The sequence below is a fragment of the Heterodontus francisci genome, chromosome 23 (genome assembly GCF_036365525.1).
Source record: "Heterodontus francisci isolate sHetFra1 chromosome 23, sHetFra1.hap1, whole genome shotgun sequence".
Lineage (NCBI taxonomy): Eukaryota > Metazoa > Chordata > Chondrichthyes > Heterodontiformes > Heterodontidae > Heterodontus > Heterodontus francisci.
In genome coordinates, this window is record NC_090393.1 from 12922786 (window position 1) to 12941771 (window position 18986).

The 18986-nt window shown below is 43.3% G+C and overlaps 1 protein-coding gene across 2 annotated transcripts in view; it reads right to left on the reverse strand.

Moving 5' to 3' along the window:
• The window catches only part of wscd2 (WSC domain containing 2), a 293045-nt gene that overhangs the window by 113322 nt on the left and 160737 nt on the right, over window positions 1-18986 (reverse strand). For both annotated transcript variants that reach the window (XM_068054696.1, XM_068054695.1), the window contains exon 4: window positions 46-167. In XM_068054696.1, coding sequence (XP_067910797.1) covers window positions 46-167 — 122 coding nt within the window. The remainder of the gene's footprint in view (window positions 1-45; window positions 168-18986) is intronic.

Here is an 18986-nt window from a genome sequence, read left to right on the forward strand (position 1 = left end):
TTCACCGAGATCTAAGTCAGACTGAATTAGCATTGTCCTAGTTACCTTTTCAGTACAGAAATCCACACATTTATCCACGGACACGTTCAACAAGACATTGCCTGCCGGCAGGGCAAGTGAGATATTATCAGGCCTTTTAAAGCATCCTCGGAACACAGCACTCCCATCTGTAATCAGAAATCAAAGGGGGGAAAAAATGGTGAATAATATGTAGAGCTTGCCGCCACACTGCACTGCACTCTGAGTATTGAATACACATTATCCCTTTTGCGTCGTGCAGTTTGACGAATGGACCTTACAGCAGAAACAGCATAAGTCATCTTCAAAATTAAAGAATGCTGCCAAGAGGGATGTCACACATGAAAGATGGATCTCTGCAAGAGAAGTCATAGAGTTGGGAATTTTCCAGTGGGCTCTGTGCATTGTACTCCTCCATAACTAAGCCCTGGGATTCAGCTAAGTGATCATGATTAATGCTGAGATGCGGCAGTATTAAAAAAATTGATACTTAATGTCAAGATCGCACACATGGAGAAGATTATTGACATCAGCTTTTTTTTTTATTTTATAGATTTGTGCTCTTCTGTCATTTACATTTTATCGAAAATGATATTTGACAGCATGGGCAGCCCACGGAGTGTCCCCTTCTTAGCATTATTGATTCTTGGCTGGTTACAAGCTTATGAAATGCACACAAGTGTGGAAAAAGCCAAGTTGAAGAATTATAGAGTGACAGTTTCTGCTGCATGTCAGGTTAAAAACATAGTTTGGCTTCACAGACACTATTTCAGCGAATAAGCATAATCAATCAGCTCAAAGTTTACGAAGGGCATCTTTATTTCCCAATACTGGATGCTGGGTGCTTGGTGCTGGGAAGCGCGATGGTGGGCAGCTTGGGGATCTGGGAGGAAACACTCCTGCCCCTCTTGGCCCACAAGAAGTGCTGTGAAGACACTTACCTCCCCACTGAAGCTGTCCACGCCTCGCTGCAGCTGCTGGATTTATTGAGGCCTGGGAGACACGGCCACCCACATTTATACCTGCAAAGTGTCCAGCCTCATTAACATATTTAAAGTGCTAGCCCACCTCCTGGAAGCGGGCTGGTTGCCTGACCCTTGCCCATCCTCAGTAAAACCCGGAAGTAGGTGAGTTGGAGCCGGAGTCCCGACACGCTCGGAATTTTTTCCAATTTAACCACACCCCAGTCGCATCCAAACCCACCTGCTCACCAATGTTAAAGGTTCCCCTGCCCAGTTTCCCTTCTGTAAGTAAAGGGGTTAAATCCCTCTCTTTTCCTCATTATTTGTGACCCATTAACAAAATGGCTAGCTGTTAAATATGTACTTTCAGCGAATGCAATTTCATCTGTGGGAATGAGAAAAGAAAAACACACAACAAATCGTAATACTCCTTTTCTAATGATCCTTTAACGCTTCTCACGCAGTTAATGAGCCACTTAACCCAGATAAATGACAAGAGGTTCCATAACCCAGTTATGGATATTGCTGCTGAAAGACACGTTCAAAAAGCCTGTTATTCCTACGTCCTATATGTTATTGTACACACAGATAAATGGTAGGACTGAAGAACACCTGCCAGCAGCACCGCCAACACCCAACGTGACCAAAAACAACATCTTGCATTTATATAGTGCCTTAAACATAATAAGACTTCCCATGGTGACAGGGATTACTTCTCAAGAGCAATTAGGGATGGGCAATAAATGCTGGCCTAGCCAGCAACGCCCACATCCCCTGAACGAATAAAACAAAACATAGCAGCTCCGACAGCATCTGCAAAGAAGTGAGACCTTCGACTGAAGACCCCCTTCGTCAGAGCTTTGGACACAATTCCAAGCTGGTCACAAGCCTGAGCCCAGTCCTGTCCTCGCCCAATATTCGCGAGGGTGTGAAGCGATGAAATCTGTGGGCAGGTTCTCCAGATCATCCCGGAAACCTTCAGCAGAAGCTTTGTTCAAACCCTGGAGAAATGGCGCAAAAGGTTGAAATGGCCGGTTCTCCAGGATTTCCACAGATCTTCAGAGAAAGTTACAGCACTCATTTGTGAGTACGTCGCACCCCCAACCTCGCTCCTCCCCATGGAAATTTACCGCTGCATTTTCCAGACAGAATCTGCATCCTGTTGACGTCCTCACATCACAAATCACATTCCTGGGCAAAGATATTTGTGCCTGGTGCTGTTGAAAACTTGCACTGGAGTAATGGCATGTCTAGGTCGTAGGTTGTTACTATGGTGCAGAGATTCCAGGAAATTATGTGACTTAAGCCATTATGTGTGCCATGTGATCATTTCCTGGGACCTTTGAACTGTTCTACAGAGACTCTTGGCTAAAATCTGGAACCACTAACTGCCACAGCTCTGCATGCAACCCCCCCACCCAATTGCCACCATTTAAAATCAATGGTGAGATTAGGTTTGCTGAATTAATGCCGCTGTCATCACCATTTAGACCATTCCAGAGTGCACTGCAGGGCTCAGGGTCAGTATTCAATCATCTGTTATGGCCACATGAGGAAGAGGTCTCAGGGTGCCGTCTTGCCCCTCTTACTTGACCGCAAAATGGTTTATTCCTTTTGAACAGTCATTGTGCTTACCACCTCTGTGAGCGTTCACCTTTACCTTTACTGGGATTACCAAAGAACCAATCAGACAAGTTTTCTTGAGTTTAAACAAGAAATAGGTAAGTTTGTTAAACTTAACGCTCTAACCAGATTTAAAAATACTAAAATATATGCTACACATTGACGCACACATTCACACGCGAATCACACACACACAAATAGATTACAGGAGGGAATGGTTGGATAAAGTCCAGAATAAATGGAATTTAAATACAGTCTGTAAATCCAGTAGTCCTTGGCTGAAGCTGTATTCTTGAAGTCTTCGCTGGTCAAAGTGCACCTCAGGATTGTTTGATAGCAGAATTGCAGTTGGCTCTCTTCCCCTTGTCGCCGGCTGTAGCAGTCTGTAGGCCTGGAGGATGCCCCAGTCACAGACGGTTTTCACTTGATGTTTTCTGAGGAGAAAGAGAGAGAGACAGGGGAGCAGCAGCTTTCTCAGCTACTGTCCACTCAGTTACTGCCCGTCTGCTTGTCTGTGTAACAAAACTTCCAGTTTCTTCAGAGATGAACACACAGTCATATGGTTCTCTCACTCCCCTTTGTTTTTAATGAAGTTCAAAGTTTAAAACCCAAAACTTCTCTTAGGTGGGGTTGGCAGTGTTTACTCCCTGGAGGGACATCTCCATTTATGAATGCCTTGAGATGGTTTGGAATGTCCCGCTAATGAGCGTGATCTGGCTAATCTACTCAGTTAGCCAAAGCATTGTTCTGGCTGGGCTTCTTGTTAGACTTTTGACTCCAGTTCAATCTCCTGGTATTTCAAATGTAAATTGCAGTGGCCATCTTGGCTGCTAGTTTTTTAAAAAGTTACTGTAAGGTTTTTTTCCATTAAAAGTCTAATGTAAGTTTCCAACCAATAAAATTAAATATTTCTCATTTGGCATATAGGGATTTTCCTGACACACTCCACTGGTTGCTTGAGGGTAGGTCTTGTTCCAGGATGTTCATTGAAATCTTAAACCTCAATTAAGTGAAGAGAAATAAAGACTTGCATTTATATAGTGCCTTTCCACACTCAGCACATCCAAAATAACTTTACAGCCAATGAAGTACTTTCGAAGTGTGGTCACTCTTGTAAGGTGGGAAACATGGCACCTAATTTGTGCACACCAAGCTCCCACAATCAGAAGCATGATAATGACCAGATAACCTTTTTTTTATGATGTTGATTGACGGATAAATAATTGGCCAGGACACCACAGAAAACTCCCCTGCTCTTCTTCAACATAGTGCCACGGGATCTTTTGCATCCACCCGAGAAGGCAGATGGGGCCTCGATTTAATGTCTCAACCAAAAGACCACACCTAAATCAATGCAGCAGTGTCTCAGTGCAGCAATGTAATATTAGCTTGGATCTTGAGCTCAAGTCTCTGGATTGGGACTATGAAGCTACAATCTGCTGACCCACTGAGTCACAGCAACTAATCAAATAAGTGCCTTGAAAGCCAGGCATGTTCCGATTTCCCTCGACAGATATTATTTTAATGTTAATATTAATAAGCTTATCTCCAGGCCAGACTAAGGGAGAGCGCCTGCTAGTTTTATGACTTCCAGCAGTCTGAATCCAGTTCCCAACACAGAGCACCACACTGTCCCTCAGTCAGCATGCTGAATGGTTAATAGGCAATCCCGTTCAGAGAGCATGACAAGTGGGGCAAATAGAAAAATGTCACGCCCGCCCTACAAGAGATGCTCTTTTGAGTTTGGGAAAGCATGTGGGAGAGTAAAGGAGTTTCACTCTGAGTCTAAATGTTCAATATCTGACCTGGCCATGTTTGGGTGGGGGAATGTAATTTGGATCTTGTGTGATAGTGCTGAATGTGCCACAGTGAATTGCCAGAGTGCGTAGCATCTCTCCCAATTCCCCAATGGAAGTGAAAATCAGGAGAGAGATAGAGTTCCATCTCCAGCACTGAGATCCAACACAGATTGTGCACCAAAAAAGCCACTTTGAAACACCATTTCCAGCACAGATGAAACGATACAAAATGCACTGGAGGAGTGTTGTCCTCTGTTTGAAGTGAGGAACTATTGCCATCAAAAAAAAGTATTTTTACTATCTTAAGTCTTCAGCAGCTGATTCCGAGCATTATTAAAATGTTTTCTGTATTCCTGTGAGCCATTCTATAATAATATTCTGTAAATTAATTGAAGGAGCTGATCATGTCATTCTGGTGACTGAGTGAATAAATGCTAATGTGCGCCTCAGAGGAGAAGCAAATTACTGAAAATGATGCATTAAATAACAATCATTACAATCTACTTTAACTAAGGTATTCAAAATTAAATTACATTTCAGTTAGACAGTGTCATGCAAACAAATTAACATGTGCGATACCTTACACGAAGATTCATTTGAGGGCAGCATTGTCAGATTTGCATTTTTGGGAAAACTCGAGGCGGCTTAGGCGGTCAAAAGACTTTGATTGCATTTGCTTTTATTTTACTTTCTAGCTGCCACCTTATCCATCAGCTGTGAGTAGCACTCTTGCCTTGGAGTCAGTCGAGTGTGGATCCCGGTGCAGAGACCTGAGTGCTTAACAGTGACACTCCAGTGCAGTACTGAGGGAGTGCTGCATTATTTGAGGTGCTGTCTTTTAGACATAATGTTAAACCTTCTCAGGCGGACATAAAAGATCCCATGGCACTATTTTGAAGAAGAGCAAGAGAGTTCTCCCCAGTGTCCTGAACAATATTCATCCCTCAACCAACATTGTTAAAGCAGCTGATCTGGTCATTTATCACATTGCTGTTTGTGGGAGCTTACTGTGCGCTAAGTGGCTGCCACATTTCCTACATTACAACAGCGCCGACACTTCAAAAAGCGCTTCTTTGCTTATGAAGTGTTTTGGAGCATCCTGAGGTGGTGAAAGGTGCTCCATGAATGCAATTCTTTCTTTTATTTTGGTTGTCCATCTTCCCCATTTTCTGATGTCTTCCTTCAGGTGGCAGCTGTGATCTGGGCTCTACAGATCTGTGTGGATATTAGTTCCTTCAGTCTCCCTCCTTTCTAAAATCTACAGGTTTTTCAAAGCCCAGTACGGCAGCTCCCACTCACTCCTTCTTGATTCATTTCCATCTTCTTCCCTGTTTTTAATATTGGTGATATCCCACACATGGGACCTTGGCCCATCTCTTAGGTTTCTGAATTTGCAGAGTAGGGGAATATTTTGGTAGAGTAGAATTCTGTATCTTTTCTTCCTTCGCTTCTCTTCATATAACCTCAGCTCAAACATGGACTAATTCCTCTGGAAGGAACAGTTACAAGTTAGCACTCCTGGCAAGAAGTCTCGTTCAATCAAAGAGTAATCAGGAGGAAGGCAGATTGGAAAATTTGACGCAAAGGTCAGTTTGATCGATTCACAGCCCTTTCCATATTCCGATGATTAATCCTAATTTTAAATATACCCTCCATTGAGTGAGGGCCTTCACAGGGAGTGCCTCATCATAAGATTCACCCCTCTTAACATTGTGACTACCAAATAGGGGTACGATAGCATATTGGTTATGTTACTAGACTAGCAATCCAGAGGCCTGGACTAATAATGAGATGTGAGTTTGACAGCTGGGGAATTTAAATTCAGGTAATTAAACAAATCTAGGATTAGAAAATTCACATAAATTCCACCTGGTTCACTAGTGCCCTTTGGGGAAGGAAATCTGCCGTCCTTACCTGATCTGGCCTACATGTGACTTCAGAACCACAGCAATGTGGTTGACTCTTAAGTGCCCTCAGAAATGGCCTAGTAAGCCACTCAGTTGTATTCACCAGTGCCTTTACAAGGGAAATTAGCAATGGGCAATAAATGTTGGCCTTGCCAGTGACATCCACATCCCATGAATAAAGAAAATAGGAATGTGCAATAACTTGGGAATCTAGTTTGAAGTGATCCATATCAAGAAGGACTATGATTACCTATATAAGGATGCTTTAACCTAGTGGAAAGCCAATAATAAGGGTCTGGAGATGGGCTGGCATCGGGCAGCGTGCATGACAATTCACCAGGCTGAAAGACCCCCCCCGCCACCTTGCCCACAGTAACGACCCCCCCTGCACACCTACCACTTGCTGGGGGCTGCCTGAGTGGGCCTGGCTAGCTTGACCCCACTCACCTGTCTTCCATGGCTGCTGCTCCTGGCCTGCTGCAGTAGCAGGAGTGGACAGTACATCTGGTGGCGCTGCTGAGCTGTCAGCCCTCTGATTGGCTGTCACCTCTTGGGGTTGGACCTTGTCCCTTAAAGGGAATTGCATCCCTGACAGCGGGCAGTTAATTGCCTGCCCACTGTTGAATTCGGCTGGGGGCCCAATAAAAGGCCGAGGCGGAGTCGGCCTGTTGCCAGGACCCCTGTCACCAAAATAAAATCCAGCCCAAGATTTCAGCATATAGGCTAGGCTGACACCACTGTGAAGCACTTAGGGAGTGCTGCGTCATCAGAATGCATGCCATCCTTTTGATAAAACAAAAAAAAAGACTTAATCTGGAGCACATTAAAGATTCCAATGGCATTATTCAAGGAAGAGACAAAAATTCTCTGGTGTTTAGAAGAATGAGAGGTAATCTCATTGAAATGTATAAAATTCTTAGAGGGTTTGACAGGGTAGATCCTGAGAGGTCATTTAGGACTGACATGAGGAAAAAATTCTTCACTCAGTGTTTTGTGAATCTTTGGAATTCTCTGCCCCAGAGAGGTATGAATGCTCAGTCGTTGAATATATTCAAAACTGAGATCAATAGGTTTTTGGACACCAAGAGAGCAAGGGATATAGCAATAGGGCAGGAAAATAGAGTTGGTGTAATTCAACCATGATCTTACTGAATGGTGGAGTAGGCTGGAGGGGTCATATCGCCTACTCTAATTTCTTATGTTCTCCCAGTGAAATCCTCACTCAATCAACCCCACCAAATACACCAGCCACTGCACTTCAAGCAATTCACTGTAGGTAAAGCACTTCGAGATGTTTCTGAGAGATCTGATAAAGTGCTACGTGAAGCAAGGCGTTCTTTTATTTCAATCTCCCCACCTATATCTTAACTATCAAAGAAACACTTGAAGGACTTATATTTATATAGCACCGTTCATGACCACCAGATATCTCAAAGCGCTTTACAGCCAATGAAATACTTTTGAAGTGTAGTCATTGTTGTAGGTAGGAAACACAACAGCCAATTTGTGCACAGCAAGCTCCCACAAACAGCAATATGATAAATGACCAGATAATCTATATTTGTGATGTTGATTGAGGGATAAATATTGGCCAGGTCTTCAGGATAACTTCCCTGCTCATCTTCAAAATAGTATCATCGGATCTTTTACATCCATCTGAGAGAGCAGACAGCGGCTCACTTTAATGTCTCATCTCAAAGATGGCACCACCTCCAGTGCAGCAGTCCCTCAGTACTGCCAGCCCTGATTTTTGTTTACAAGCCCTGAAATGGGAGTTGAATCCAGAACTTCACGATTCAGGGAAACACTGCCATCTGCCAAACAGGCAAAGTAATTAGTATTAATGAAAGTTGAATGGTCTCAATGCTCTAGCTGAAACTTAGAGTGGGCATGTAGTTCTTTCAACTTTGATGGTTACCAGGATTAAGGTACTCATACTTGAGGAAAAGGGCAAGTTAATTAGTCTGGAGTCGACTGCAACATGTGAAAGATGCAATTAAACCAACTTTAATTAGTCTTCTGTTAGAATCATCAAAGATGAGTAGTGCACAGTGCAATAAATGCATTGTTAATTTATCAACAATTCTAATTACAGCAAAGTCACTAATGTGACCTATAAACAACTCTAGAGAAATTACTGTTGAAACCACTTTCTAACTGTAGGATACATCTGGTGGGAAGTAGAGATATAACAAGAAGTTGCTGCTTTTTGATGAGTTGTTCCCATATTGGAGTGGCAGTTCATTGAACAAAGATAATTGGTATCAAAGAGGAATTGTATACACAAAACCCATCCAATATTCCATTCTTCATATGACTTCCCTTTATTAATTTTATCCATGCAACCAAAACAAACTATTAACGGTGGTCATTTTGTATTCTAAAATAAAAGCAAAATACTGCAGATGCTGGAAATCTGAAATAAAAACAGAAAGTGATGGAAACAGTCAGCAGGTCAGGGAGCATCTGTGGAAAGAGAAGCAGAGAGAACTGGTGAAAGGTTCTGATGAAAGGTCACAAACCTGACGCGTTAACTCTGTTTCTCTCTCCACAGATGCTGCCTGACCGGCTGAGTATTTCCAGAACTTTCTGTTTTATGATTTTGTATTCAGCTGGTTGCAGGGATCATTAGTAGCTCCTGGCGGGATTATTAGCAGTCTTTTGTTACTACAACAATACTTGCATTTATATAGTGCTTTAATGTAGTAAAATGACCTAAGGCGCTTTACAGGAACAGTGTTACCAAGTCACACGTTTTAAGGAGCGTCTTGAAGGAGAGAGAGGTAGAGAGGAGGAGAGGACTAGGGAGAAAATTCCAAAGCTTAGGGCTTGGATGGCAGAAAACAAAGGTGGAGCGATGAAAATCAGGATGCAAAAGAGGCCAGAACTGAGGAGCGCTAAGCTCTCTGTGGGTTGTAGAGAAGGAGGTGGTTACAGAGATAGGGAGGAGTGGTGTCATGGAGAGACCTGAAACAGGGATGAAAATTTTAAAATCGAAGCATTAACGGACCGGTAACCAATGTGGGTCAACGAGTACAGGAGTGATGGGTGAATGGGACTTGGTGTTAGTTACAATAGGGGCAGATGATGATGTTACAATATTTAGGGACAATCATTTGATGATGTCACAATGCTTACTGATGTCATAGATTCATTTACAGCATAGAAGGAGGTCATTTGGCCCATTGAGTCCATGCGGGCTCACTGTAGAACAATCCAGTCAGTCCCACTCCGCTGCTTGATCCCCATAGCCCTGCTAGTTTATTTCCTTCTAATGCCCATCCAATTTCCTTTTGAAATCATTGATTGTCTCCACTTCCACTATCCTCGTGGGCAGCGAGTTCCAAGTCGTTACCATTCACTGCGTTATCAAGGTTTTCCTCACATTTCCCTGCATCTCTTGCCCAAAGCCTTCAATCTGTGTCCCCCTGTCATAATTTTGTGCATTTCAATTAAATCTCCCCTCAATCTACTTTGTTCTAAGAAGAACAACCCCAGTTTTTCCAAGCTAACCTTGTAACTAAAATCCCCCATTCCTGGAACATTCTGGTAAATCTCCTCTGCACTCTCTCAAGGACCCTCACATCCTTCCTGTAGTGTGGTGACCAGAACTGAACGCAATACTCCAGTTGGGGCCTAACCAAATTTTTATAAAGGTTCAGCACAACTTCCCTGCTTTCATACTCAATGCCTCTATTTACGAAGCCCAAGATCCCATATGCTTTGTTAACTACTCTCTCAATATGTCCTATCACCTTCAAAGATCAATGCACATGCAGCCCCAGGTCCCTCTGTTCCTGCACACTATTTAGAACTGTGCCATTAAAACTATATTACCTCACCCTATCCCTTCTGCCAAAATGCATCACCTCATGCTTGTCTGTAATAAATTCCATCTGCCACTTGTCTGCCCATTCTGCTAGCAAGGAGGGAAAGAGTAAATGTATATGTCGTTCAAACAATTCCTCCTCCCAAATGCCTATGGGTTGAATTTTACCACCCCCTCGACACTGCAGGTCGCGGCGCGGGGGCCGGTAAAATTCTGCAGGGAGAGGCCCGCCTTGACCTGCGACGTCGAGAAGGGCCCACTGCATATTACCAGCGATGGGGGACTAATAAAAGTTTCAGGGCAGGAGGGGTAGAGCAGTGGAAAAATCAATTTTTATTGGATGTGGGGATGGTGGGAAGGGGTTGAAGGGCAAAAGATTAAAGGTTGGGGGGGAAAGTTCAGGTATTTGAAAAATCAATGATGGTCATTTCGGTCAATGAAATGACCATTGTGCGGGGTGGGGGGGGGGGGTTGGGGAAGGGCCTCCATCACATAATTTTATATTTAATTAAATTCAGTACTGTTTTCCATTTAAAAATTGATATTATTCCTAAAAAATGGCACCGGCGCTTGCGCGGTGGTGCTGTACACTGTTGCCGGGGATGTGGAGTCCGCCCCTACACGTCATCACAGGCAGGCTCTATTTAAATGAGCCCCCTTGCGAAATATCTCAGGGGCTCCTCGGCGGCCGATAAATGCCAGAAACCCTCCGCATGGCGCCCGAAAAAATTCCGCCCTATGTGTGAAAGAATATATGCTAACATGCTTTTTTTTTGCTTTTTTTTAAAAAAAGAAAACATCCAATTTGGCAGATGGTGGATTGTCTTCCCTCCAGGCCAGTGCCAGTGACGTTCCTATTGGGCAGGAACACCACTGGTGACAGTACCTTCAGCCACCTCAATCCTGCTGTCTGAGGCTCTCTTCCTAAACCCACCTTCTTCTCTCTCCACCTTGAAAACCCGATGGAAATGACTCTATTCATTTGAATGGAAGCTGGGCTCACATCTGATAGGTCGACAGCCAACATGACTAAAAGAAAGCCACTGGCAGCAGAGTAATTTTGCATACTCAATCAATTTTTATGCAGTCGGGTATTTCTGAATTGGCTCCCCGTCTTCAGTCCCCTTGAAATGAAGGAGACTCTGGGTTAACTCTGATAGATGGAATGATTAAATGAATTCGGGCCAGGAACCAGATATTGGAGGACTGTCAAGTGTATTAAATCTGAATTGTTCAGCAAGGGGAATTTATCTCAACATCTTGCACTGTTGTAGTAGCTCTCAAGACTGCACCAGTGGCTCTGCAAACTGTGTGCACAAACTGCACTGAGCAAGCATTATCTACCTTTGCTTTACTTCCCTTGAAGGAAGCTAAGAATAGCGAGCAGGAAGGGCAACCCACGTAATCAATGAACTGGCTGGGTTTTGATCTGAAGGTTCACAGGCAAAGGTTACAAATAGCTGGCTCCCTCTTATAAAATCAAAAAGTTTGCAGAAGAAATCATTCAAAATGGTTTTGAACATTTGAAGGTGGATTTCTCTCTTCCAGAGCTTGGGCGTAAAGGGTCACCTGGGTGCAAAGTATGGAGGGTAATTGGACGGGAGGGAGTCACATGCCCATAATGGAGCACACCTGATCTTAGAATGGTTACAGCACAGAAGGAGGCCATTCAGCCCATTGTGTCCGTGCCAGCTCTCTGCACGAGCAACTCACCTAGTCCCACTCCCCTGACTTTTCCCTGTAGCCTTGCAAATTTTTTCTCTTCAGGTAATTATCCAGTTCTCTTTTGAAGGCCTTGATTGAATCTGCCTCCACCGCACTCTCAGGCATTGCATTCCAGATCCTAACCACTCACTGCGTAAAAATATTCCAGTTGCTTCTTTTACTAATTATCTTAAATCGGTGCCCTCTGGTTCTGAATCCTTCCATCAATAGGAACCGTTTCTCCCTATCTACTCTGTCCAGACCCCTCGTGATTTTGAACACCTCTATCAAATCCCCTCTTAATTTTCTCTTTTCTAAAGAGAACAACCCCAGCTTCTCCAACCTATCCACGTAACTGAAGTTCCTCTTCCCTGGAACCATTCTCATGAATCTTTTCTGCACCCTCTCTAATGCCTTCATATCCTTCATACAGTGTGATGCCCAGAACTGGACACAATACTCCAGATGAGGCCGAACCAGTGTTTTATACCAATTCATCATAACTTTCTTCTTTTTGTCCTCTAGGCCCCTATTTATAAAGCCCAGGACCTCATATGCTTTATTACCTGCTTTCTCAACCTGCTTTGCAACCTTCAATGATTTGTGCACAAATACCCTCAGGTCCCTCTTTTCCTGCACCCTTTTTGAATTGTACCCTTTATTTTATATTGCCTCTCTCCTCGTTCTTCCTATCAAAATGAATCACTTCACACTTTGCTGCATTAAATTTCATCTGCCACTTGCCTGCCTATTCCACCATCAGCCTGTCAATGTCCTCTTGAATTTTATCCTCCTCACAGATCACAATACTTCCAAGTTTTGTGTCATCCGCAAATTTTGAAATTCTGCCCATACACTCAAGTCTAGGTCATTAATATATATCAAGAAAAGCAGGGGAACCCCACTATATACCTTCCTCCCGTCCGATAAACAACCATAACAACTATTCTCTGTTGCCTGTCACTCAGCCAATTTTGTATCCATGTTGCTACTGTTCCATTTATTCCATGGGCTCTAACTTTGCTGACAAGCCTGTTATGTGTCACTTTATCAAATGCCTTTTGGAAGTCCATGTACACCACATCAACTGCATTACTTTCATCAACCTTCTCTGTTACCTCATCAAAAACTCAAGCAAGTTAATTAAACACAATTTGCCCTTAACAAATCCATGCTGGTTTTCCTTAATTCATCCACATTTGTCCAAGAGACTATTAATATTGTTGCAAATTATCATTTCTAAAAGCTTTCCCATCACCAAGGTTAAACTGACTAGCCTGTAGTTGCTGGAATTGTCCTTACACCCTTTTTTGAACAAGGGTATAACATTTGCAAGTCTCTGGTCCTCTGGCACCATCCCTGTATCTAAGCAGGATTGGAAATCTATGGCCAGTGCCTCTGCAATTTCCACCCTTACTTCGCTAAGTATCTTTGGATACATTTCATCTGGTCCTGGTCACTTATCAATTTTAAGTACAGCCAGCCTATCTAACAACTCCTCTTTATCAATTTTTAGCCCATCTAGGGTCTCAATTACCTCTTCTTTTACCATGACCTCCACAGCACCTTCTTCCTTGGTAAAGACAGATGCCAAGTACTCGTTTACTACCTCAGCCATGCCCTCTGCCTCCATCTGTAAGTCCCCTTTTACATCCCTAATTGGCCCCAGTCCTCCTTTTTACCATCCTTTTACTATTTATGTGCCTATAAACGACATTTAGATTCCCTTTTATGTTAGCTGCAAGTCTCTTCGCATTCTCTCTCTGCTTTTCTTATTTGTTTATTCACTTCCCCTCCAAACTTCCTATATTCAGCCTGGTTTTCAACTGTCTTATCCACCAAGTGAGGTGGGGGTGGGGCAAGAGATAACTTGCTTATAACCTTTGACATTTCTAATATTTGCCAGTTCCGAAGAAGGGTCACTGACCCAAAACGTTAACTCTGCTTCTCTTTCCACAGATGCTGCCAGACCTGCTGAGTGGTTCCAGCATTTCTTGTTTTTATTTAACTCATTCAATTAAAGTTTGCCCTCCCCCAATTAATTATCTTTACTTTGGATTGCTCCCTGTCCTTTTCCATAGCTAACTTAAATCTTATGATGCTATGGTCACTGTCCCCTAAATGTTCCCCTACTGACACTCGATTCACTTGACCCACCTCATTCCCCAGAACCAGATTCAGCAATGCTTCCTTCCTGAAAACATACTGATGTAGAACATTCTTCTGAACACACTCTAGAAACTCTTGCCGCTCTCTGCCTTTTACACAATTACTATCCCAGTTTATATTAGGATAATTAAAGTCCCCATTATAACTACTCTATAATTCTTGCATCTCTCTGTAACTTGCTTGCAGTTATTCCTCTATATCCTTCCCACTAGTTAGTGGCCTGTAGAATACACCCAGCAATGTAATTTTACCTCTGTTGTTTCTTAATTCTAACCAGATAGACTCTGTCCTTGACCCCTCTAGGACATCCTTTCTCTCCAGCACAGTAATGTCCTCCTTAAACAATTCAGCTACCTTTCCTTTTTTCCCTATCTTTCCTGAACATATTGTATCCAGGAATATTTATATCCAGTCCTGCCCTTTTTGAGCCAAGTCTCCGTTATCGCCACAACAACATATTTTTACGTGGCTATCTGCGCCTGCACCTCCACACTCTGCGCATTCAAATACATGCACAGTTAACCCAATTTGGACGTTATTACATTCCCTCTTACACTGAGCCCATCTTACACCTTACTATTTCCTACTCTAGTGCTATTTGTCTCTCCTAGTTCTCAGTGAATCTTGGTTTTCCTCTCTAAATTTACTTCCTGGTTCCTAAACCCCTGCTAAGTTAGTTTAAACTTTCCCCAATTGCACTTTCAAATTGCCGGCAAGGACATTGGTCCCAGCTCTTTGATCCATTCACTTAAATGGACAGAATATTGGCCAGGCTCTGTTCCAGAGACACAATTATGCCCACCTGATTTCCCTCTACATGCCGCACAAGGCAATGCTTTACACCCAGAAACAACAAGAGGACCTCCTGCCCCATGGTTATAAGTCACGAAGTCAGTTTCAGGATTCAAAGCCATACACTCAAATTTAAATGGAAGACAGAAAAAGAGAGACTTGAGAAAGTTCAAGCTTTTTTCACACGAGCTGAGAAAGTTAAGGTCTTCATAATTATGAAGAGTTGTGATAGGATAAACAGATAGATTATGATGGTCAGGAAAATGATATGGAGAAGGCATAGATTTGAGATAATTACCAGAACAATTAAGCGGGAGGCCAGGAAAATTCTTTTACATGGATGGTGGTCAGAGTATGGAATTCTCTGCCACAAAACTGCTGCTGAAACTGAATCCATAGGTTCTTTCAAAGGAGAATTGGTTGCTTGAAAAAGAGGGTATAAGGGGAATGAAAAAGAATGGGATAGAACTAAGTGAGGCATGAGTGGGAAAACACCAGCCCAGACTTGATGGGCTGAATAGCCTGTTCTATGATTGTCTATGTTGATCACCTTTTGAAGATGGCGTGTAAATGAAACCTGATGGCTAATTTAGTCAGACAAATACATCAAATGACCAATGAGGCCAAGCAACTCTACTCCAGGGGTGACCTAATAGTGGTCTTTAAAATTATGAAGCGATTTAGAATCATAGAAAGCTTACAGCACAGAAAGAGGCCACTTGGCCCGTCGTGTCTGCGCCGGCAGACATACGAGCCACCCAGTCTAATCCCACTTTCCAGCATTTGGTCCCATAGCCAAGCAGGATACGGCACTTGAGGTGCATATCCAGACACCTTTTCAATGAGTTGAGGGTTTCTGCCTCTACCACACTTACAGGCAGTGAGATGCAGACCCCTACCACCCTCTGGGTGAAAAAAACTTTTCCTCATCTCCCCTTGATAGGGTAGATATGGAGAGGATGTTTCGACTCATGGGTGAGACCAGAACTAGGGCCTATAAATATAAGACAATCATTAATAAATCCAATAGGGGATTCAGGAGAAACTTCTTTACCCAGACTGTTCAGAATGGGGAACTCGTTACCAGAAGGAGTGTTTGAGGTGAGCAGCGTAGATGCATTTAAAGGGAAAATAATTAAGCACATGAGAGAGAAAGAAATAGAAGGATATCTGATTGGGTTAGTTGAAGAGGGGTGGTAAAAGGCATGTGTGGAGCATAAATGCCGGCAAAGACAAGTTAGGCTGAATGACGGTTTCTGTGCTGTGAGCGGTATGTAGGCTAGAGAGCATCAAACCAATATGATGAAGTATGAGGATGTAAACCCACATATTGTTTTAATTATTTTCACAAGCAGTTTCTGAAGATCCTTTAGTTTCATTCATCAAGCACTGGGCCTAATAATGGATAGAAAATGGATAATACATCAAATTTTAGCATTTTTATTCATCAGTGGCTGCACAGAAATGGAAAATAGGAGAGATATCATTAGTTGCTAATGGCCTTTTTGCTTAAGTACAAAGATTGCAGAATGTATAATTATGGACTGCGCAGCTGAATCCCTATTGCCGGTATCTTATGAAAAGACGAACAATGATAGACAGGCAAAGACCCTCTGTTCCATTCAGCCTGTCCCACATAATTGTGAGACCTTGTGTAACACAATATATACACTCAACACCCTACCCAAAATAATGTGATCACCTGGGAGTGGCACAAAACCTCCCACTCAGACTGCTTGTCAGTTCCTAATACAGATTGCTCACTGATATAGGATCTGATGGGTGAGGTTGATATGAAAATTGGTGCTTTTTTAAACATGCCAACAACAGCAGCAACTTACATTTATTTAGGGCTTCTAGAACAATAGAATCTTCCGAGGCACCTCAGAAAAGAAGAGATGACACTGAGAAGTAACAGGAGAATTAGAAATGGCCAAATGCATGGCTGAAAAAAAATCTGTTTGGAAGGGGCTTAATAGCAGAGAAGTAGCAAAGTGAAGAGGTTTACAGATGGGGTTCCAGGCAGTAGACAGAGATGTATGGAAGACTTTTTTGACGATGGTAGGTTGCGGTGAAGGAAAGGTAGGATGCACAGGAGACCAGAGTCAGAGAAGCAGAGGATAAGGATAGGGGCACAGGGTTGGAGGAAATTACAGAGTAGGGAGTGTCGAGGCCATGGAGAGATTAATAAACAAGGATGTGGATTTTGACTTTGATGTGGTGGAGCTCACGAAGGATAGGTTGGGTGAGCAGTAGTCAGTGCAGAGTAGGCAACAGGTGGCACAGCTTTGGACGAGTTGGTGGTGCTCGAGACGTCAGTAAGGAGGGCACTGGAGAAGCTGCATCCAGATGTAACAAAAGCGTGGTTGGGCTGTGTGCTTTGAAGCTCAATTCAGTATCAAATAGAGCATTAAGATTGTGAACTGTCTGGTATAACTGAAGTGTGTAGCTGGGGAAGGGAATGGAATCGGGACAAGGGTAGAAGTGGCACCCACTTCTCCTGATTGGCATAACTGAGGGACTTTTATTTAACATTATATTTGAACTCATTCCATTTGTTAGATTCTTGTCTGCAATTAAGCAGAACATTCTGCAGTCTCCATTTCTCCTGTTAATGTTCTGTACATCAAGAATAAACAATTCACTGTAAAACCGTACACTATCAGCCTATATTGAACCAAATAAAACAAGTCATAATATCAGACTAATAACTCTGAGGGGGAATTTGAACTAAATGATAATTCATTAACGAAGGTAGAAGCAATTAAAACATAATTACCGAGGAGCATAAGATTATCATTAGGAATGCAACTGTAATTATTGCCACTTAATTATGTATGCATTTTTTGATAACTGTCTCATGCCTCCAGGCAAAGTTTGTTACCACATTTTGCAGACTTCTCAAAATACAAAATAGAGATGGAACGCCATTACTGCTAACATGACTGGAGTTGGGTTTTTACACATGACTGTAAATTTTAACAAGATGATTTCTTTCTTTATAAAAGATGATTTAGAGTGACATGTGACTTAATGAACATTCTAGTGGTTTGGAATACTTTTGTGTTTCTAATTATTCAATGTTTCAATGAGACTCTAATACTCAGATACATCACAGAAAGTATAGGTCCTCATACTATAAGATACATCTGTCATTCTTGGAAGGAGCTGTGATGAAATAAACAATGAATTGGAGGAATTGTGAAAATAAAATGTCAACATATCGGAAATAGTATAGATCCTCACACTATTAGATACATCAGAGATAGTTTAGGTCCTCGTGCAATAAGAGATCCACGAGAGATAGTATAGGTTCTCCATTGGAGACAGCATAACTCACATTATATGCACTGAAAATACAAGAGGTCATTATACTATAAGAAATAAACAGATATGATGTTGGGTATGGTAGCAAAATGATTATGTTAGTGGACTAGAGGTCGGGACTAATGATCTGGAAACAAGTTCAAATCCTACCACAGCTACTGGGAAATTTAAGTTCCATTAATTAAATAAAGGCTGTGTTTGCTGACAACGCAGCCACTAGGTGGCGCTGCATTGGCACATGCGCAAATGCAGCCTGTTCAACTAAAGCGTCACAGTCAGTGACGTTCAGGCAGCTGCCAGGACTAAAGATGGCGCTGCTCAAATAATCACACAAAGGCAATGTAAACACATGGCAGCACACAATGGCTGGAGAGATCAGCTGTCTGGGGAATGGTCAGAGAGAGCGATGGGGGGGGGGAGGGTGGGGGTAGGAGTAAAGCGCGCCCGCTGCCACCAAGGTCTTTGGCCACTCTCTCCCCGCTCCCCGCTCCCCCCCACCCTGCTCTCTCCCCGCTTCCCTCACCCCCACTCCCCCCACCTCTGCTCTCTCCCCGCTTCCCCCACCCCCGCATCCTCCATCCCTGCTCTCTCCCTGCTTCCCCCCACCCCTACTCTCACCCCGCTTCCCCCACCCCTCTCTCTCCCCGCTTCCCCCACCTTCTCCCCGCTTCCCCCACCCCTGCTTCCCCCACCTTCTCCCTGATTTCCCCACCCCCGCTCTCTCCCCGCTTCCCCCCGCTTGCTGAACCCCCGCTCTCTCCCCGCTTCCCCCACCCCCTTTCTCTCCCTGCTTCCCCCACCCCCGCTCTCTTGCCGCATTACGGTATGACATCATCTGCGCATGTGCCAACCAGTC